This window comes from Lissotriton helveticus, chromosome 10, assembly GCF_964261635.1.
Source record: "Lissotriton helveticus chromosome 10, aLisHel1.1, whole genome shotgun sequence".
In the NCBI taxonomy this organism is placed as follows: Eukaryota; Metazoa; Chordata; class Amphibia; order Caudata; family Salamandridae; genus Lissotriton; species Lissotriton helveticus.
This window is the reverse complement of record NC_136071.1, coordinates 767,255,075-767,278,317: the sequence shown is the minus strand read 5'-3', so window position 1 is coordinate 767,278,317 and position 23,243 is coordinate 767,255,075. Positions and strand designations below refer to the sequence as shown.

The 23,243-nt window shown below is 52.2% G+C and overlaps 1 protein-coding gene across 1 annotated transcript in view; it reads right to left on the bottom strand.

The window, feature by feature from the left end:
• Nucleotides 1–23,243, bottom strand: part of CUL2 (cullin 2) — a 517,464-nt gene that overhangs the window by 353,004 nt on the left and 141,217 nt on the right. Inside the window, exons 7-8 of the mRNA XM_078663320.1 lie at nucleotides 19,130–19,226; nucleotides 18,921–19,031 (exon numbers count right to left, since the gene is read on the bottom strand). Of these exons, the coding sequence (XP_078519446.1) occupies nucleotides 18,921–19,031; nucleotides 19,130–19,226 (208 nt within the window). The remainder of the gene's footprint in view (nucleotides 1–18,920; nucleotides 19,032–19,129; nucleotides 19,227–23,243) is intronic.

Below are 23,243 nucleotides of genomic sequence, written 5' to 3'. Positions count from 1 at the left end.
GGATATCGGCGCCGAGGCTTGAAGTTTTGGATCCACAGTCCTCCTAGCCTTAAGTCCTTTGCCAGTGGCGCCATCTTTGGGCGCGGACGTCGACAGCGCCAGCACGACGTGCTTGACGGCAGAGACAGTTTTCGGGTCGACGCCCCCTTGTGACCCCGAAGGGTCTATGTTGGACTCGGCCTCGTGGCGTGGTCCTACCCCTCCCGCATGGCGGGCCTGGGACGACATCGGCCCTCCGTCGACCCGCTGTCGACCCCCCTGAACACGAACCCTCGACGAGAGCAGCCCCCCTGGCAACCCACGGCTCTCCCCCCTGGGACCCCGGCGGACCCTGCTCGCCAACACCGCCGGTCTGGCGACCATGCCAGGCCACCATTTCCGGCCCGACTCCATCTTGGGCCCATCACGTCCCGAGCACGTGGCCGCAGTCATCCCTGGCCCCGGCCTCAGCGAAGCCCCGACATCGAGGCACCAAGATCCTCCCAGGTGGTAGAGTGGCCACTTGGCGGAGCCCGGAAGAGGGGAGTTTCGAGGGGCCTCCAGCCGTCCCCAGACGCCTGGTATCGATCGCCCTTCAGCCTCCCTGGGCGCTGGCTCCACCCCCCTGCTGGGTGTCTGGACACCTTCATCCCGGCCCCTCTGAACCCCAGGCGCGAGGGTCCGGACATCAAAGGACTCCAGTCCTATATCTGGGCCAGCCCTGGATTAGGACTCCAGTTGCATCTTGGAGTCGAAGCCCTGCTGACCTGGTCGCGGCTGATCCTGATCCGAACTCTTGCACCTGGAACCTTCGAGGTCCTGCTGACGCTGTCGTGGCCTGACCGAGCTGAACCACCTTCGAGGCCCTGCTGACGCTGTCGCGGCCTGACCGAGCTGAACCACCTTCGAGGCCCTGCTGACGCTGTCGCGGCCTGACCAAGCTGAACCACCTTCGAGGCTCTGCTGACGCTGTCGCGGCCTGACTAAGCTGAACCACCTTCGAGGCCCTGCTGACGCTGTCACGGCCTGACCCCTTGAACTATCCCCGCACCAGTTGGTGCCAAGACTGTCCCTCTACCCCCTATCCCCGAAACCAAGACTTTACGGATCCCTCGATCCTTGCCTGCTAACCTGCAAAGGACTTGCCTTAGTTGCTTATATAAAGATTCTTGTGAATATTCCTCCTGTGTGGTGTCCATCTGTAAGTAGTGTGATTGCTCAGCTGTTACGATTGTAGGAGAGGAGCCTCGCAAAGGAGGCCTCCCTACGGCGCTCGGCCTATTCCATACAGAGAGGTGGGGCGCGGGGCGGACAGTCAGACATCTTCTGTCTCCCCTGGGGTCGCCTTTCCAACATTGGTGGCAAGCGACGGGATCCGAGCCCGCGCAAATCGTACAGCGAGTAACTCGCCACTACTAACAGAGACCCACAACCACGATGACTACTAAAGAAGCCGGAACAACCGCAGAATTCCAGAAAGAACTATTAGAGGAGTGCACCCATAAAGAACTCAAACAATTCTGCAAAGCCCTAGGTATCGCTACCACCGGACTAAGCACAAAAGACTATTTTAAAGACGCATTACAAACATGGGTGGAGACCGGAGCGACCCCACCCCAAGCCAACGAGGACATTGTCCTAGGAGTACCCCTGAGTACAGTCGTAGCCCCAGTGGAAGAAAGAACCGCCAACAAAGAACCGGGCCTCTCCCACGAAGACGCCCGGGAGCGAGAGAGGAGTCGGCTCCATGAACTAGAGCTCGCCCGACTCCGGCTGGATGGAGAGCTTCAATTAGCAGCAAAGAAAATGGCCATTGAACAACTACGATTAGAGGGAGATCTGGAAGAGAGGCGGAGGCAAAGAGAATTGGACGAAAAAAAGCTCACGTACGAACACGAGCGTGGCCTCAAAGAACTAGAGATCAAAGCCAAGATCGAAGAGGCTGGCGCCGCGGTAATCCGGAACCCTCCACCTCCTGCCGACCCGAAGGTCCACATTCCCAAGGATATTGTCAAGGAATACTACAAAAATGACGATATCCAGCAATGGTTCAAGGCGTATGAAGTTGCCATGACCGCGCACCGCATCCCGCGAAAAGATTTGGTGCCGGCTTGTGGGGGAGATTCGTCAGCGAAGGAAGAGACACCCTGCTAGAGCTGGCCGAGGACGTGATGTCTTCCTATGACCACATGAAGGACGCCCTGCTCACCCGGTATGGCCTCACCCCCGAGATGTACCGACAGAGGTTCAGAGACTGCAAAAAGATTCCCGGTACCACGTGGGTGGAGTACGTAAACTTTTATAGCCGGGCCCTGGAAGGATGGATAAAGGGCAGCAAAGTGTCCACCTACGAGCAGCTGTTCGACCTCATCGTTTGGGAGCACCTCTCCAACAACTGCTTTGTCTAGCTCAGGCAGCATCTCCTAGACAGTAAGCTGACCGAGCCCCGAAAACTCGCCGTCGAGGCTGATCGATGGGTGAGCACCCGGGTCCCCCGGACCCCGATAGGAGAAACGGGACGGAACGGCCAGGGGCACCCCCGCCAGCGTGGCGGCGGAGGAGGCCAGAACAGGAGCCGAGACTTCCCGTCGGCCCCCGGCCAGAGTCCGCCTCGTGGGTCCCCCCAGAAGAACACTTCGCCAGCCCTGACCAGAAGAGGGCCCCCACCAGCACGGCAGGGGCCCCACCCGAACATTACTTGCCACAGATGCCAGCGGACCGGTCACTATGCCAGTGACCCCCTCAGCCCCATGAACCAGCGCCCCGGCACCACCGGGCCTCCGACCCGCCAGTTCGCTGCTGCAGCCCTGGGGGAAGGAGGAGAAGAAGACGAAGAGGTCTACAACGAAGATCAGACAGAGTATGAACCAGCCGCCATGGCCCTAGCCTGCCTGGGCGAAAGAGACATGGTCCCCCAGGCCCCGCTACCGAGGAACACTCAAAAGTACCGTCAGTGGGTCCACATCAATGGACGACGGACCGAAGCCCTCCGAGACACAGGAGCCAGTGTGACGGCCGTCCGCTGCCACTTGGTGACCCCAGAACAGATCATACCAAACGTGCGATGCCCTGTGAGGGCCGCCGACAACTCCGAAACTCTGTGTCAGATGGCCCGAATCCCCTTCGAGTGGGGGGGGGGTGTCGGGCACCCTCAAAGTGACCGTCCGGGACGACGCCCCCGTGGACTGCCTCCTTGGAAACGACCTCAAGAGCTCTCCCTGGGCCCAAGTCGAACGGAGAGAGCATCTAGGAATGATGGGCCTACCAGAGTGGGTCTGCGCGACGACCCGATCCATGACTGCCCGGGCCCTGGTGGCACCCGAGGCCACCCCGCCTGAAGAGCCAGAGTGGCCCGCGCCCCCACCGCCCGCAGTCAATGAAGAATCCGACCCCGAGCCCGAGCCATCGGAGCATGACCAAGAAGGCAGCGCCGAACTCAGCGACATCCCCGAACTAGCCCAATGGCGCCAAGAGGGTGGTCCCACCCGAGAACAATTCCGGCAGGAACAGAAGGCCTGCCCCTCCCTCGAGGGGACCCGACAGCAAGCCACCACCCAAGCTGCCGGGGACACCTCGGGGTCCCACTGGGTCTACTGGGACCACGGCCTCCTATACAGTGAACAGAAAATTGCCGAGCTAGGGGCCGGCCGAGTGTTGGTGGTCCCCCTACGATTCAGAGACTTCCTTTTGAACCTGGCACACGATGTGCCCCTCGCCGGGCACCTGGGGCAGGACAAAACTTACAGCCGCCTGGTGACCCATTTCTACTGGCCGAAGATGCGCAACGATGTGCATAACCACTGCCGCACCTGCCCGACCTGCCAAGCCAGCGGAGGGAAGGTGAAGGCCCCGCTCCAACCCTTTCCAGTAGTGACCACTCCCTTCGAACGAGTGGGGATAGACATCGTGGGGCCCCTGGACCCCCGAACCTCGCAAGGGCATCGCTTCATCCTCGTCCTGGTGGACCATGCCACCCGCTATCCCGAAGCCATCCCCCTACGAACCATAACGGCTCCCATGGTGGGCCGAGCACTGATGGAGATCTTCTCCAGAGTGGGGTTCCCCCGAGAAGTCGTGAGCGATCGGGGCACAAACGTTATATCAAAGTATATGCGGTCCCTGTGGCAACAGTGCGGGGTCACGTATAAATTCACCACCCCGTATCACCCCCAAGGGAATGGACTGGTGGAGCGGTTTAACCAGACACTCAAGGGGATGATCCAGGGCCTAGAAGAGCCCCTCCGCCGCAAATGGGACGTCCTGCTGCCCTGCCTCTTGTTCGCCTATCGGGAGGTACCACAGAAATCCCTGGGCTTCAGCCCCTTTGAACTCTTGTACGGGCACCCTGTCCGAGGTCCCCTCAGCCTGGTCAAAGAAGGCTGGGAAACTACAGTCCAAGACGCACCGCCGGATGTCTACCGGTACCTCCTGACCCTACGAAGCCAGACTCGGAAGTTCCGGGCTCTTGCCGAGGCCAATCTTGAGGCCAGTCAGGAGGACATGAAACGCTGGTATGACCAGAACTCTTCATCCATCGAGTTCGAGCAGGGCCAGCGGGTCTGGGTCATATCCCCGGTCGAACCTTGTGCCCTCCAGGACAAATGGTCGGGCCCCTTCAAAGTGATCGAGCGCAAGAGCCCTGTCACCTATCTCGTGGACATGGAGTCCCCCCGAAACCCCCTACGGGTTCTGCACGCCAACCGGCTCAAGCCTCATTTTGCCCGCACGGAACTAAGCCTGCTGCTAGCTACCGACGATGGGGCCGAAGACGACTCCGAGCCCCTGCCCGACCTCCTAAGGTGCGCTGAGAAAGACGGCTCCGTCGAGGGAATCTCTCTCTCCTCCGACCTGACCCCAGCGCAACGCCGAGACTGCCAAGAACTGTTGGGGCGATTTACGGACCTGTTCTCCCTCACCCCCGGGGTGACCCAGTGGTGTGTCCACAATGTCGACACCGGGGACAGCCAGCCAGTGCGACACCGGGCCTACCGAGTTCCCGACCGAGTTCGGGCCTGCATCCAGACAGAAGTTACCAAGATGCTGGCCCTGGGGGTGGTCGAACCCTCCGACAGTCCCTGGGCCAGCCCAGTGGTCCTGGTCCCAAAAGCCGCCGCACCTGGCACCCCTCCAGAACTCAGGTTTTGTGTCGACTACCGGGGACTGAATGCTGTTACCAGTACCGATGCACATCCCATCCCCCGGGCCGATGAACTAATCGACCGCCTGGGAGCCGCCAAGTACCTCAGTACCTTCGACCTCACAGCCGGGTACTGGCAGCTCAGCCTCACTCCAGGCGCCCAGGAGCGATCGGCATTCTCCACACCCGATGGCCACTTCCAATTCAAGGTGATGCCCTTCGGCATGAAAAACGCCCCAGCCACCTTCCAGAGACTGGTGAACAAGGTGCTGGCGGGGCTAGAAGGATTCAGCGCCGCCTATCTAGACGACATTGCAGTGTACAGCCTCCACTGGGCCGAGCACCTGACGCACCTCTGGGAGGTCCTGACGGCCCTCCGCCGGGCCGGACTAACTGTGAAAGCCAGCAAGTGCCAGATAGGTCAAGGATCCGTGACCTACCTGGGACACCAAGTGGGGAGCGGCCACGTGGCTCCCCTCCAACCCAAGATTGACGCCATCGTGGCCTGGGAGCCCCTGGTCACGCAGACAGCCGTCCGGGCCTTCCTGGGGCTCACTGGATATTATAGGCGATTCATCAAGAACTATGGTAGCATTGTGGGGCCCCTCACTGAACTGACCTCGAAGAACCGGCCACAAAAAGTACAATGGACACCCCCGTGTCAGGTGGCCTTCGAGACTTTGAAAACAGCCATGTGCACCGCCCCTGTGCTCCAAGCCCCTGACTACAGCCGGGAGTTTGTGGTCCAAACCGACGCCTCGGAGCACGGCATCGGGGCGGTCCTATCCCAGATTGACCCCGAGGGGATTGACCATCCTGTGGCCTTCATCAGCCGGCGGCTGCTGGCCAGAGAGCAGCGATGGAGCACCATTGAAAGAGAGGCCTTCGCCGTCGTATGGGCCCTCAAGAAACTCAGGCCCTACCTCTTCGGCACCCACTTCCGGGTCCAGACTGACCACCGGCCCCTGCGGTGGCTGATGCAGATGCGTGGCGAAAACCCAAAGCTGCTGCGCTGGTCCATCTCCCTCCAAGGAATGGACTTCACGGTGGAGCATCGCCCTGGCGACGACCACGCCAATGCTGACGGCCTGTCCCGATTCTTCCGCCTCGACGAGGAGAATCCCCAGGAAGATGGGTGACTCTCCCCGCCTTCAGCTGGAGGGGACGTGTGTTGGACTCGGCCTCGTGGCGTGGTCCTACCCCTCCCGCATGGCGGGCCTGGGACGACATCGGCCCTCCGTCGACCCGCTGTCGACCTCCCTGAACACGAACCCTCGACGAGAGCAGCCCCCCTGGCAACCCACGGCTCTCCCCCCTGGGACCCCGGCGGACCCTGCTCGCCAACACCGCCGGTCTGGCGACCATGCCAGGCCACCATTTCCGGCCCGACTCCATCTTGGGCCCATCACGTCCCGAGCATGTGGCCGCAGCCATCCCTGGCCCCGGCCTCAGCAAAGCCCCGACATCGAGGCACCAAGATCCTCCCAGGTGGTAGAGTGGCCACTTGGCGGAGCCCGGAAGAGGGGAGTTTCGAGGGGCCTCCAGCCGTCCCCGGACGCCTGGTATCGATCGCCCTTCAGCCTCCCTGGGCGCTGGCTCCACCCCCCTGCTGGGTGTCTGGACACCTTCATCCCGGCCCCTCTGAACCCCAGGCGCGAGGGTCCGGACATCAAAGGACTCCAGTCCTATATCTGGGCCAGCCCTGGATTAGGACTCCAGTTGTATCTTGGCGTCGAAGCCCTGCTGACCTGGTCGCGGCTGATCCTGATCCGAACTCTTGCACCTGGAACCTTCGAGGCCCTGCTGACGCTGTCGCGGCCTGACCGAGCTGAACCACCTTCGAGGCCCTGCTGACGCTGTCGCGGCCTGACCGAGCTGAACCACCTTCGAGGCCCTCCTGACGCTGTCGCGGCCTGACCAAGCTGAACCACCTTCGAGGCCCTACTGACGCTGTCGCGGCCTGACTAAGCTGAACCACCTTGAGGCCCTGCTGACGCTGTCGCGGCCTGACCGAACTGAACCATCTTCGAGGCCCTGCTGACGCTATCGCGGCCTCACCGAGCTGAACCGTCTTCGAGGCCCTGCTGACGCTGTCACGGCCTGACCCCTTGAACTATCCCCGCACCAGTTGGTGCCAAGACTGTCCCGCTACCCCCTATCCCCGAAACCAAGACTTTACGGAACCCTCGATCCTTGCCTGCTAACCTGCAAAGGACTTGCCTTAGTTGCTTATATAAAGATTATTGTGAATATTCCTCCTGTGTGGTGTCCATCTGTAAGTAGTGTGATTGCTCAGCTGTTACGATTGTAGGAGAGGAGCCTCGCCAAGGAGGCCTCCCTACGGCGCTCGGCCTATTCCATACAGAGAGGTGGGGCGCGGGGCGGACAGTCAGACATCTTCTGTCTCCCCTGGGGTCGCCTTTCCAACAGTCTATAACACTTTTTAGATTTGGCTGGAGCCGACGAATCCGAGGTCGTCGATCCGAGGACTTTCTTCAGCAGTTTCGGTTTCGATACAGGTGCTGTCGGTTTCGGTTTTGCCGCTGAAAGTGGCTGATCGACCGATGGCTCTGTAGAAGTATTCTTAGCCGGGCCTGGACGCGGGGCTATAGAATGCGGGTAAAGATCTTGGCTAAGGCCTTCCGGCGATGCCTCGACCTGAGCCTTAGATAGTATAGTGTCAGTATTGGGCCCCACGATTGCGGACGGGCCTTGCTCATCGCTTGAGTCGTCATTGACGGCTCCGATGGCTTCTGCGTCGTCTCCTACCTCGACGATGTCTTCCTCATGGACGTAGTCTTGTTGTTCGTCCACACTATAATGTGAGTCGTGCTCCGATGCAGGGTCCGACTGTTGTTCAGGATCCTCCTGATCGGCTCCCTGGATGTCGTCTGCCTCGAAGATATCTTCTGGGTCTGGCGCTGTCTGCTGGGTCTGGCGCTGTCTGCTGGGTCTGGCGCTGTCTGCTGGGTCTGGCGCTGTCTGCTGGGTCTGGCGCTGTCTGCTGGGTCTGGCGCTGTCTGCTGGGTCTGGCGCTGTCTGCTGGGTCTGGCGCTGTCTGCTGGGTCTGGCGCTGTCTGCTGGGTCTGGCGCTGTCTGCTGGGTCTGGCGCTGTCTGCTGGGTCTGGCGCTGTCTGCTGGGTCTGGCGCTGTCTGCTGGGTCTGGCGCTGTCTGCTGGGTCTGGCGCTGTCTGCTGGGTCTGGCGCTGTCTGCTGGGTCTGGCGCTGTCTGCTGGGTCTGGCGCTGTCTGCTGGGTCTGGCGCTGTCTGCTGGGTCTGGCGCTGTCTGCTGGGCCGACTGTCGCGCGGCGCGTCGAAGCCGAAGCGTTTTCTTCGACCGGAACTTGGAGCAGGCCATACAGCTGGCCTCGTCGTGGTCCCGGGATAGGCACTTATTGCACACCGGGTGCACATCGATGTGAGGGTATTTGGAGTTGCAGACGGGGCATCTCTTGAACGGGCTCCGTTCCATCGTCGACGCTCGTCGAGGCCTAGAGTTCGAAAAGGCAATACGGCCTTCGAAGTCCTGTTAGAAGAACTGGATGAAGTACAGGGCACCGAACGAGAGACAATATCGACACCCCTAAGGCCTTTTGGCCTCGCGAAAAGAGTTCTAAGTATATTCCGAACTTGAGTCAAGAAACTACATCCGAACCCAATGGCGGAAAAAAACAATCTGAAGATGGAGAGGATGCCCATGCGCACTGTAGTCCAAGGGAGGAGCCACCTATCTCGTGATACTTCGAAGACTCTTCCAGGACAACAATGTGCAATCATCCGGACCCAACACTAGGCGGCGATCTATGCACAGATATAAATTCAGCAGCCCACATGCCTCGAACCTGAGAATCTACCAGACACAGGCCAATAACGAGCTATGACTTCAGCTGCTCCCAAAGTATTTGCAGATGCAAAGGGGTTCCAGGAAGTATCGTTGGGCTTAGTGGTGGGCACTCATTGATATCAAAGTATTTAAGGTGCCCGGACGGGTGTTCATTGTTCTGATGGCACCCACTGGGTTGTTCAGCATTACACCAAATTTATAGGATAGGGAAACAAAACAGCAAACAGTATCTCAACTAACCCTTTAACTCTTAACTCAATTCAATTAAAAAAAGCTTTATTCGATTGATAAATAGAAATCATAAAAGCACATATTATAAAATACAAAAACAATTTCATATTATAAAATCTTGTTAAAAGTACAATATAAAAATCATATTGAATATTACATTATTACGTAGTTGAGAAGGGAAAAAGCCATCAATACTGTGCAAAAAAAAAGCATTTAAGTAAACATACGTTTCCTCCAGTAAACAACTTTTTTCAGGAAGGCTGTAATTCTCAGAACACCATTTTCACTGTCTAAAGTTTGTAGTGACAAAGCTGGGTGACATTTACGTAATCCCAATTGTTTTAGAATAGGCACCAACAACTGCCGCCTAACAGTAGAATACAATTTACAAAATAAAATAACATGAATCGTGGTTTGGGGGAAATATTATCACAGGGACAAGGCTGGAGATCCAATTATTAATAGCAGGAAAACTGACTAGTCTATGAAAGATCCTTAGCCTGAAACGAGTTAACAAAAATCTATTGTAAGTGCCGGGAACAAAAATAGGGCTGAATGTTAAAAGTGGTTAAGATCATTTGATTCTGAAGGACTGTAGGCTTTACAATCTCGGAAGTCATTCTCAGGGTATCCAGCAATATCAGACCCTCTTTCTTCAGATCCTTTCTAGTCACTGCCCTGATGGTAAGAAGATTTAAAAAAATGCTCTGGCTTTCCAAGATCCTTAAAGAATTTATAAGCATAACAACCAGGGAATCCTCATTACTCCTTCCAATTTCAATATATCTAAGAGGATATCTCTATTCAGTTTTGTTTCCTCTTTCGTCCATAGCCTGTGCCATAATAGCACGGCTCAAGTCTAATTAAATCAGATATGAACGGAAAACCTAATACTGCATGGCAGATATATCCTCAAGTGCTGCTTGGAACAGCTAAGATGTATTTTAGAATAGAATAGAATAGAAGCCATTTATAAAGCGCCTGGTTACTCAGGAACAGAGTGTCCCCGCGCTGAAAACCGCAAAGAGCCAAGAGGACTGAACACCGGAAAACGGACAAGGCAGGGGAAATGGGAAAATCAGATGCGGGGAAAGAGGAAGGTTTTTAATTTTCCTCGAAATCTCATTTTAAAAAATAGTTTTCGACTGTCTGGATAGGTGTAGGGTCGACAAACCCCCACACCCCACTCCCATAAAGGGCTGCGGAGACACACTTTGCCTTGTATATATATATATATTTTTTTATTCTTTTTTTTGACAACAAAGAAATAGGTGGTGGTCGTCACAGTCAAGGCATAAAATATCCACATAAGAGCGCAGGGAATTGCAATACATACACAGTAATCATGATATAGAGGCATTAATAACAGTACATCACGTTATGTTTAGAGTACAAGCGGTACGTCAATCGAGAAAACCTGGGGGGGTCACAGATGTTACCCCTGTATTCCTTCCAGTTGGTCCATACTTCTATCCATTTCCGTGCCTTGTATATTTTAATTAATTCCCCGGGAGGTCTTTTACCCAGTTTTTTGGCAAAGATAGTGAGGGCAAATGTAGGGCGTATGATTTTCTTTGGGGTGGTACACTTTCTCATAATGATGTATATGTTAACTTAGCTCATGTTTAAAGCCTAATAGTGTCAATGTACACCTCTAAATTTAAAGCTAGTTGCTATAGAAATGTACTTTTCTACCTTTGCTGCAAAAGCATCAGTCCTAGCTGCAACCTGTCCTAGGTGCAGAACCACTGTCCGCAATTTTTGTTGCATGGCTGCCAAAGCTCTTGCTTTGCTGTAATCAAGCACAACGACGGCGGAAAATCAGTCGCACTTCACTGTTCTGTTTCCTTTTATCCGTATTTTATACAAATGTGCACAACAATTCCTGCACCTGCCGCCGTTCGGTGCAACTGCAACGCAAAACAGAAATTTTGAATTTTTGGAATGGTGCACCATAAAACTTCTTATCCAGTCAATAATGAAATGCATATGGACACGTCTTCCGTTTAATCATCTCTTTTATTAAATCAATTCAAGTTCTTTGCATCAATGCACAACATCCAGCCAACGTGTTTCGTTCAGTTTGCACTTGAACCTCATCAGGGTTCTTTTAATAATAAATTCGATTGGTTGTTCAATTTAATCCCATGCCACTTCATATGATAAGTATTGCATGTCGATCGTTATTATTATTTAGCTTGTAAAGCGCCTGGTTACTCCAACGGAGTGTCCCTGCGCTAGAAAACCATCAGAACCCCAACAACTGATTGTTGCGATATGTTTCTCCATCATGCACAGAGCTGGCAGATTTCAAAAGAGCATGGCCTCATATTAAGGCCACGTGTCTGATAGCCCGTCAAATACGCTGCGGTGCTGCATGCCTGGAGTTTAAGCATTCAACACAGAGACATCCACGTCAACCCCAAGACCACCCTCAGAGGCACCCTCATCTACAGACCCCCGGGACCACGCACACAATTCAGCGAGGACATCGCCGACTTCGTCAGCCCGCACGCCCTCCCCTCCGCCGACTACATCCTCCTAGGGGACCTCAACTTCCACCTGGAGAACAACAACGACCGCAACACCACCACCCTGCTGGACAACCTCGCCACCATCGGTCTCAAGCAGCTGGTGACCACCCCCACCCACTACGCCGGACACACACTCGACCCCGTCTTCTCATCCAGCAAGGACATCACCTTCAGCCACGCAACCGGACTCCACTGGACGGACCACAGCTGCGTCCACTTCAACTTCAGAAGGACCACGATCCACCATCACCAGCAACAGGCTCCCCGCAGAAGCTGGAACAAGATCACTGCAGACCAGCTCGCTACTTCCCTGAGCAAGAACCCTCCCACCAGCACAGCGAACCCCAGCCAAGCGGCCACCAACCTCACGAAATGGATCAGCGACTGCGCAGACGACCTCGCCCCGCTGAAGACCCCGCCAAGCAGACCCGGCAGCAAGAAAGCCCCATGGTATAACGACGAACTCAAGAGCTCCAAGAAGAACTGCAGAGCACTCGAGAAAACCTGGCGCACAGACCCAACACCGGACAACATGACTGCCCTCAAGCTCACCACCCGAAATCACCACCAGCTGATCCGCGCCACCAAGAAAACAGCATTCAAGGAACGACTGGACAACAACGCACACAACAGCAAGGAACTCTTCAACATCGTGAAAGAGCTCTCCAACCCCAACGCCGGAAACAACGACATCACCCCTTCGCAAGACCTCTGCAACTCCCTCGCCTCCTACTTCCACAACAAGATCGCGGACATACACAACAGCTTCAGCACTCAACCAACGCACGCCACGACCGAACCACCGCCCCCCACCACCACCCTCCGCGCCTGGACCCCGATCAGCACCGAAGACACCATCCGCACGATGAACTCCATCCACTCCGGATCGCCGACAGACCCCTGCCCTCACCACGTCTTCAACAAGGCCGACGCTGTCATCGCACCCCACCTGCGGGACATCATCAACACCTCCTTCGACATCGCCACCTTCCCGGAGAGCTGGAAGCACGCCGAACTCAGCGCTCTACTCAAGAAACCATCAGCAGACCCTACCGACCTCAAGAATTACCGCCCCATCTCGCTGCTCCCGTTTCCGGCCAAAGTCATCGAGAAGACCGTCAACAAGCAACTGGCCACCTTCCTCGAGACGAACGGCTCCCTCGACCTCTCGCAGTCTGGCTTCCGGGCCAACCACAGCACCGAGACCGCCCTGATCGCAGCTACAGATGACATCCGAGCCCTGCTCGACAACGGAGAAACAGCGGCCCTCATCCTCCTGGACCTCTCCGCGGCCTTCGACACTGTCTGCCACCGCACCCTAGTACAGCGCCTCAGCAACGTCGGAATCCAGGAGAAGGCACTGGAGTGGATCATCTCCTTCCTCGACGGAAGGACACAGAGAGTCCGCCTCCCCCCGTTCAGATCGGAGGCCACCGAAGTCATCTGCGGCGTTCCTCAAGGCTCCTCGCTCAGCCCTACACTCTTCAACATCTACATGAGCCCCCTCGCAGCCATCGCACGCCAGCACAACCTGAACATCATCTCCTACGCCGACGACACCCAGCTGATCCTCTCCCTCACTAACGACCCCGCCACCGCCAGAGCCAACCTGCACGAAGGGATGACAGACGTAGCCAAATGGATGTCGAACAGCCGCCTGAAACTGAACTCAGACAAGACGGAAGTCCTCATCCTGGGACCCTCACCCTCCGCCTGGGACGACTCCTGGTGGCCCCCCGCCCTGGGCAGCGCACCCAAACCAACTGACCACGCACGCAACCTGGGCTTCATCCTGGACTCCTCCCTCTCCATGACCAGACAAGTCAACGCCGTCTCCTCGGTCATGCTTCCACATCCTGCGAATGCTACGCAAGATCTTCCGATGGATCCCCACCGAGACCAGGAAGACGGTCACCCAGGCCCTCGTCACCAGCCGTCTGGACTACGGCAACTCTCTCTACGCCGGAACCACCGCCAAACTCCAGAAGAGACTCCAGCGGATCCAGAACACCTCAGCACGACTCATCCTGGACATCCCCCGCCGTAGCCACATCTCCGGACACCTGAGAGACCTGCACTGGCTCCCGGTCAACAAAAGAATCACCTTCCGGCTCCTCACCCACGCACACAAAGCCCTGCACAACCAAGGACCAGGATACCTCAACAGCCGCCTCAACTTCTACGCTCCCACGCGCCAGCTTCGATCGACCAGCCACGCCCTCGCCGCCGTCCCCCGCATCCGAAGAGCCACCACAGGAGGAAGGTCCTTCTCCTACCTGGCCGCCAAGACTTGGAACTCCCTTCCGACCCACCTCCGCCTGACCCAGGACCACCTCGCCTTCAGGAAGCAGCTCAAGACCTGGCTGTTCGAGCAGTAGCGGACCCCCCCCCAGCGCCTTGAGACCCTCCGGGTGAGTAGAGCGCTATATAAATGCTCTGATTGATTGATTGATTGATTGATTGAGACATCCATCAATAATGGCAGGGTGTCGGGCGGCCGACCGCCGTACCAATAGCTGACGGCTGCCATTTGTATCATGAAGAAACACGAGCGCTGGGACAGCAACGAAGGGAAAGCACTGCTCCCGAGGGGCCTTGTCTGGGTAATTCCTTACTGCCCCCAGCCTCCCTCCTACACCGCTGCTTTCGGAGATAAACTCCCGCGTCAATGTGACCACACCTGTATACCCAACCTTTATGATATCACTCAAAAAGGCAAAGTTTTCAGGAATTATTCTCGAATTTTTTTTGGTGTCTTTTCTCCATTGAGGAATACAACTAACATTTTAAAACTCATTTCAAATTGTTTTTTAGGCTGACTATTAAAAGCAATAACTTTTCACCTTATCTAGCATCCACAGCTTAAGTTTGTCAACTACATAATGGATTTGTTGCAGAAATAGAATATCTCCCTTTAGGAGTGCTGCAATCCCTTCATCACATCCCATCAGAAGGAGCACCATCGAAATGCACAGCTGTTTGTGTCTGGCCTGGTTGGCCTTTAGACTTTAAACCTACTAAATCCAAATTTTTGATTGCACTCCATTACACATTGAGCATGTTCATATTTGAGTGGCGAGTTTCCCGCCATAGAGTACTCTAACCATCATCATTTCCTGTTCATTACATTATCAGCAAAAATGAAGATGGTCTGAAAATCTGAAATTATTTTCCTGATGTCCTGTTGACATATACCTGCCTACCATAGCATGAACTCTTATACTTCTTCCCTGTTAGTATTATTTTCTCTGGTATCTAAACCGGCCTTATTTATAGCCCTACACAGGGTTTAATGTCCGAGAGGTTTGCCTTGCCTTGCTATTCAATATGAATTTTTAAAGAAGACTTAACCCCTTCCTTTCTGTATCCTTTAGTTTTTGCAGTGCTTTGCATAATAGGTGCTCATCTGGATTGGGAGTGGAACTTGAGGTCCTCACCGTAGGAAGCAGAGACTGCAAGGAAGTTATCTTGAAATGTTCTGGTGGTGCCAGTAAACTCATACCACATGTAATTGTATTGTATTGTAATTGCATTTATACAGCACTTGCTAACCCTGGTGAGGTCTATGTTCCCTGCTAATTTCATTTGCTCTGACTGGTTCAAAGCGCAACTGTTCAAATCTATTTCTTCCTGAACCCCAGTGGATGACTGCTAATATAGGATATGTTTGGCAAATAGTGTCACACATTTTTGGTCCTGTCCTTCTCCATCCCAACTTTCCTTCAGGACTAGACTTGGCAAGGATTCTAGTGAACGAGTCTGAAAGTAGAGGTGGGAGGAACTCACACAGTTACACTCTGTGGAAATCTGCATAATTACATAAAAACTGCGCAAGAATAAGCAGAGTTGCGCAAACAGGCGGAAAATATGCAACCCATGCTGCTCGTGCTGCAATTCTGCACCGCTCGTGCAAGCAAAGCTGAAAAATCGGTGCAAACAACACCATGCGTTGCGTAAGAGTGTATGGCTATTTGAGTTGATTTTGCTGCCACTCGAGTACAATATCTACTTGAGCAGCAGCAAATTTACTCGAACAGCAGCCCTCTGACCACGACCGCCCGCGTTAGAAAATCACGCTAGGGGGCGGAAAGCAGACTTCATGCTGCCATCCCTATGCTTAGCTGACATCTTTGCAGTCCAATTATTCAGATTCTTTCTGGACCTTCAATTTTTTTTAAAAAAACTTAGCTTTGGCAAATTCTTTTTATCCCTGTTGTAATATTTACCTACCAGGATCATGATTAACAACTTGGTCTTGCTCCAGATCCTTTCCTTTGTCCTGATGAGGACCCTTTAGTCAATACAAATCAAAACCCCTTGACACTTATGCCACCATGAACAAATACAGTTGAACTGGGGTTGGATTTTTTACAACAGTGGAATTGTAGAACCTTGCATATATCCTTACCACTGTTCCATTGCCATCTTGTTCATACTATTGTGCTACGTTATTGCCACTCACAATGTGATCACCTAATCACAGAGCACTATTTCTTTAGATACTGATTTATTTGAAATGCACTTATTTATGCAAGTCTACCTGAATTCAAGTGCTCTTTTGCAATATTGTTATATTTAAATCATAATTAATTGTGTTTTACTCCATTCTTATTTGATATTCCATTGCCGTCTTTATTATTGTTTATATGCTCCTAATTCCAGGTGGTTGTGGGCTGCCCCTGTCATACATAATTATTTCTCTTTAATTGGGCTACTTTAGATGGATTCTGTATGAGAAGGCTTGCTCCCTTTAGAAGGAAGTCCTGCACTTTATGCTCACTGTGATGCACTATATATGTGTGTGTGTGTGTGTGTGTGTGTGTGTGTGTTTTTTAAGCTTTTTATTTCAGGTTTCTTGTAAACAGTACAACAGAACAGAACAATATAAAACAGATGTGCAAGGCAAGTGAGACAGCAACCGTTATAAGAGAATATACAGATATACAAAAGTGGAGTGAAGATGGAACAGCAGTACTCAACATTAGTTCACTGGAGTGGCAAAAAAAACTGTGGCACGGCAACAAAGGTAGTCTTAGTAAGGGCACGCCACCGCCACAACACTCACAACAATCCAACAGGCAGGGATGCCTCTGGTCCCAGGACAGCACCAGCTCAGGCAACATAAGTGGGACTGGGCAACAACGGCAATGAGTAGGGGACCGGCAAGGAAACCAAAGACAGCCTCTCCTCCCCCTAGATCGGACCCTGGGCATCCATTCTGGAACAGGCTAACTAAAATGTGGGGAATTTCGGGACCCTGTGCACCTCTCTAGCATACTCCTTCCGAATCGCCTCCCTCTCACAGTCTGCCCACTTGATCAGCTCCATCTTCCATCTATACAGGTAGGGAAACAACCATTACAATGCATGCATTACAACGCATTCTTTTACCCTGCATGCCATTACAACGAAAATGGCTTGCTGTAGGGGGGTAAAGCGGTTGGATTTAACTCCAACACCTTCCCTACTGCTGCACAGACTGGAGTTGGAATAGTAAATTATACTATTTCAAACTCTAGCGCACCCAGACAGCAAGTCGGGGTAAAAAATTGCGTTGAAACGGCATGCGGGGTAAAAGCATGCGTTGTAATGTCATACAACCATACAGGTCGGGCCTCAAGCAGACTTCCAGCTCATTGTCAATTGCCTACAGGCTAGGATAAGTGCCAAGTCTGCAAACCTATCAGTCACTCTATGGGCAGCACCAATACTATGAAAGCCAAGCAAACGTATCTGTGGAGAACACTCAAAGGGTCTGTCTGTGGCCTGGCGGATACCTTGCAAGACACGGTCCCAATATGAAGCCAGTACTGAGCATGCCCAGACCATATGATAAAAACCTGCATCATGCATGCTACATCGAGGGAAAATCAATGAAGCCCCAGGGAACATGACATGGATGCAATGAGGAGTAAGGTACAACCAGGTGTAAGAAATGAAACTGGATTAAATTACACCTAGCATGTATAAGATACCTTGGGGGTGTAGAACAGAGTATTTTACCAAGTTGAGTTATCAAACGACTGCCCTCAATCCACCACCCAATGCTGATGCAACTGAGACAGTTTCACCTGTACACCCTTCAGCAGTGACCTACTGATGCACCAGAAGTATGACAAGGCAATCAGCCACATTACCAATGTTTCAACGAAAGAAGCTTGGCGTCTGGTCACTTACTCCTACTGCTAGATCAGCTCAGGTAAGCACTTGTTGGTGAGGCACTTGTAAGCCAGCTCCCTATCCCATTGTTCTCTGCCCTTCAGTGGGAGCCTTTGAGCATCATTGGCACAATCATATGGTCATTTCAGAGTTTTCGCTCCCTTGGCAGTGCAATGTCTTTAGCGCTTAAGAGTCAAAACCCGAGAACAAAGACCTGCTCTCGTAGTCACATGATATATCACCCCAAGACCTTCGGACGTAGTGAGTTTGACAATCAAATTCTTTTTTTAAACATGACTAGGGTTTCTAAGAAATTGTGAGCTAATTTGATAGGGATTAGCCAATTTTACTTAAAATACATGTACAAACATATATATATATATATATATATATATAATGGGGTCTCTCTCACTCTCTAATGTGGGTTAGGCAAATAAATTCACAGAGGTCTAATCTTGATAATTAATACTAAAACAAATGTAATTCCATTCTGGTATCAGCACACTGAAGACATCAGCAGTACAGGGATTAAGCTGGAAATAAAGAGATCACATTATCCAAGTTACTTTCTTGAGTAGTAACGCACTTCAAGTAACTCCACTACCAAGTATATAGTGAATTTCTCTAGAACATTAGGAAGCAAAAAGAAAATAAATGTTTTTTAGAGATGAAAGTCAGTCTAATTAATGTGCAGCTTTGGTGATCTTAGGTACACTTAGAGTTTGGAACCTGGAGTTTACAATCAACTCGGCCAAAAAGTTCATCACAATATAGAGTTCAATTAATTCTCACTTTTGAGGTACAATAAAGTCATCCCCAAACAAAGTGGAGCACACTTCTTCATTCAATTGTGAAAATAACAAAAGAATATCTGATCCTACAGTTAGAGGTTGGATGGACTACTCAAACTTAAGTCAAGCTAGTTGCAGTACATACTCAATTACCAAAAGTAAAAACTCCAAAGATACAGAAACAAGTAAGAAGGCACATCAGGAGCCTCTGTGTTGCACACGTGTACGATTGAGACGTTTCTCACCTTTTCCATATATTGTGAGCAGTTTGATTCTTGTAGTAAATTTGAAGCTTCCTGTTTGTAATACTCCCCAGTTTCATCCAGAAAAGGACTCTCAAATATTTCTTGATAAAACTGAAAAATGAAGGCATCATCAACACAGTGCTTGTTGCTTATCGACACAAAACAGTAAATTAAAGGACTTGCGCATATGGATGTACATTCAAAATTACCTTAAGGGGAAATTTTTTCTTATACTGTTCAACATGAACAAACGAGTTAATAACCCCATGGATTACTTTCTGATTTGGGTCCTCCCCACATCGATCACTAAAACAAGTAAAAGAAAAAAGGAAACCGTGAGAGCTGTGAAAGGTTGAGTGAAAATCAGAAAATAGGAGACTCAACATTATTTAATTAATCAACAAGTAACTGTACAGGAAGAACAGCAAACCAAGCACTGCCAGGTGTAGACTGTATAAATTGTTATAAAGAGTGTACGCATCCTGATGTGTTCATTAAATACAATATTAGCACTCAGCAAATAGAATTATATATATATATCTGCAATGTGGCTTGGCCTTGTGACTGATTGCATTTTTACAAATATATTCAAAATGATGATCTAAGTCTCAGCGTAAAGGCTCTTATTTAGTTTTCGTCCCTGTACATTCAATAGATACAAAGTTCCTTGTGTGGCAATATAGCTAAAATACTCACTTGCCAGGGTGGATCATCTTACAGAGGAAAATTCACCCATATCCACGACTATCAAACAGAAAATTACCCATTAATCCAGATGGAGTTGTAGCTGAAAACAATACCTTGGTCCCTCTCCATCCCATAAAAAAATACAAAGATTAGTGCACATGCCAATTATGTTCATACAGCGCTCCACCTTTACAACCCTCAGGTCCCAACTTGTTTCTACTTTCAGCTGGAACAGAAGCTCAGCCCACTATACAAGGACAATGGAAAATGGAGTGCTAATCATTTGTATAATGCTCTACAACTCCCCTTTAGAATCACACGCTAGTGCAAAAAGGGCATGCCGCATTAGTCTTCAATAACTGACTTACTGTTTGCATGGAGCACAAGCAGGTAGCTAAAACCTAAACAAACAAGCATTTGCAATGCAATAGGTCTCGCATTAATTAAATTTGAGCTATTGGCATTGCTAAATACTGCAACACCAATTGCAACAAAAGTCTATAAATTGCAGGCCAAAAAAATGTGTATTTATTTTTGCAGCAATGGTGGCATGCTGCGCTTTAGATGAATATGTTTAAAAGTAAAGTGCGCAATACTGCGATTGCTACAATAGTTCACTGTGGATGCGTTAACAATTGATGTGCCCACTGATGGCTGGTTGTGTGTGTGCCTGTAGAAATTGTGCACTGATGGCTGGTGGTGTGTGTGCCTGGTAGAAGTGTGCACTTACGGCTGGTGGTGTGTGTGCCTGGTGGAAGTGTGCACTGCTGGCTGGTGGTGTGTGTGCCTGGTGAAAGCGTGCACTGACGGCTGGTGGTGTGTGTGCCTGGTGAAAGCGTGCACTGACGGCGGTGGTGTGTGTGCCTGGTGAAAGCGTGCACTGACGGCTGGTGGTGTGTGCCTGGTGAAAGCGTGCACTGACGGCTGGTGGTGTGTGCCTGGTGAAAGCGTGCACTGACGGCTGGTGGTGTGTGCCTGGTGAAAGCGTGCACTGACGGCTGGTGGTGTGTGTGTGCCTGGTGAAATCGTGCACTGACGGCTGGTGTGTGTGCCTGGTGAAAGCGTACACTGACGGCTGGTGGTGTTTGTCCCCGGTGAAAGCATGCACTGACGGCTGGTGGTGTTTGTGCCAGATGAAAGCGTACACTGATGACTGATGGTGTCAGTGTGTGGTTGTGTGTGTGTGTGTGTGTGGTTGTGTGTGTGGTTGTGTGTGTGGTTGTGTGTGTGTGTGTGTGTGTGGTTGTGTGTGTGGTTGAGGTTGTGTGTGGTTGTGTGTGTGTGGTTGAGATTGTGTGTGGTTGAGGTTGTGTGTGTGGTTGTGTGTGCGGTTGTGTGTGTGTAGTTGGGGCTGTGTGTATGTGCGGTTGTGTGTGTGTAGTTGGGGCTGTGTGTATGTGCGGTTGTGTGTGTGTAGTTGGGGCTGTGTGTATGTGTGATTGTGTGTGTGGTTGGAAGTGTGGTTGGAAGTGTGGTTGGAAGTGTGGTTGGAAGTGTGGTTGGAAGTGTGGTTGGAAGTGTGGTTGGAAGTGTGGTTGGAAGTGTGGTTGGATGTGTGGTTGGATGTGTGGTTGGATGTGTGGTTGGATGTGTGGTTGGATGTGTGGTTGGATGTGTGGTTGGATGTGTGGTTGGATGTGTGGTTGGATGTGTGGTTGGATGTGTGGTTGGATGTGTGGTTGGATGTGTGGTTGGATGTGTGGTTGGATGTGTGGTTGGATGTGTGGTTGGATGTGATGAGTGTGCGGGGTTGTGTGTGTGTGGTTGTGTGTGTGGTTGTGTGTGTGGTTGAGGTAGTGTGTGTGGTTGAGGTAATGTGTGTGGTTGAGGTAGTGTGTGTGGTTGAGGTAGTGTGTGTGGTTGAGGTAGTGTGTGTGGTTGAGGTAGTGTGTGTGGTTGAGGTAGTGTGTGTGGTTGAGGTAGTGTGTGTGGTTGAGGTAGTGTGTGTGGTTGAGGTAGTGTGTGTGGTTGAGGTAGTGTGTGTGGTTGAGGTAGTGTGTGTGGTTGAGGTAGTGTGTGAGGTAGTGTGAGTGGTTGAGGGAGTGTATGTGGTTGAGGTAGTGTATGTGGTTGAGGTAGTGTGTGTGGTTGAGGTAGTGTGTGTGGTTGAGGTAGTGTGTGTGGTTGAGGTAGTGTGTGTGGTTGTGTGAGGTAGTGTGTGTGTGGTTGAGGTTGTGTGTGTGTGGTTGAGGATGCATGTGTGTGTGGTTGAGGATGCATGTGTGTGTGGTTGAGGATGCATGTGTGTTTGAGGATGTGTGTGGGTGTTTGAGGTTGTGTGTTTGAGGTTGTGTGTGTGTGTGTTTGAGGTTGTGTGTGTTTGAGGTTGTGTGTGTTTGAGGTTGTGTGTGTTTGAGGTTGTGTGTGTTTGAGGTTGTGTGTGTTTGAGGTTGTGTGTGTGTGGTTGTGTTTGAGGTTGTGTGTGTGGTTGTGTGTGTGGTTGTGTGGTCGTGTGTGTGTGGTCGTGTGTGTGTGGTCGTGTGTGTGTGGTCGTGTGTGTGTGTGCTCGTGTGTGTGTGTGGTCGTGTGTGTGTGTGGTCGTGTGTGTGTGTGGTCGTGTGTGTGTGTGGTCGTGTGTGTGGTCGTGTGTGTGTGTGGTCGTGTGTGTGTGTGGTTGTGTGTGTGTGGCTGTGTGTGTGGTCGTGTGTGTGGTCGTGTGTGTGGCTGTGTGTGTGGCTGTGTGTGTGTGCTTGTGTGTGTGTGCTTGTGTGTGTGTGTGTGTGTGTGTGTGTGGTTGTGTGTGTGTGTGTGTGTGGTTGTGTGTGTGTGGTTGTGTGGTTGAGGTTGTGTGGTGTGTGTGGTTGTGTGTTTGTGGTTGTGTGTGTGTGGTTGTGTGTGTGTGGTTGTGTCTGTGTGGTTGTGTGTGTGTGGTTGTGTCTGTGTGGTTGTGTCTGTGTGGTTGTGTCTGTGTGGTTGTGTGTGTGTGGTTGTGTGTGTGTGGTTGTGTGTGTGGTTGTGTGTGTGTGTGGTTGAGGTTGTGTGTGTGTGGTTGAGGTTGTGTGTGTGTGGTTGAGGTTGTGTGTGTGAGCTTGTGTGTTGGACCCGGCCTCATGGCGTGGTCCTACCCCTCCCGCATGGCGGGCCCAGGACGACATCGGCCCTCCACCCAGCATCGGGCAGCCCTTTTTGCCCGACACTGCACGCCCCAACATTGTTGGTCCGGTCACCATCCCGGACCCCCACTACCGGCCTGGCTCCATCATGGGCCCCTCCCGACCTAAGCACGAGGCCGCGCCAGACTTTATCTTGGGCCCACCACGTCCCGACCACGTGGCCTCGGCCCCGGCCCAGGTCCAGCGAAGCCCAGACATTGAGGCACCAAGATCCACCCAGGTGGTGGAGTGGCCACTCGACAGATCCCGGAGAAAAGGGAGTTTCGATTGCCCTCCAGCCGTCCCCGGACGCCTGGTTTCGATCGCCCTCCGGCCTCCCTGGGCGCTGGCTCCACCCCCCTGCTGGGGGTCTGGACACCATCATCCCGGCCCCTCTGACCCCCAGGCGCGAGGGTCCGGACATCAAAGGACTCTAGTCCTATATCTGGGCCAGCCCCGGAGTAGGACGCCAGTTGTATCCTGGACTGGAAGCCCTGCTGACGCTGTCACGGCCGACACCAGAAGAACTCATTGCCAGTAACCT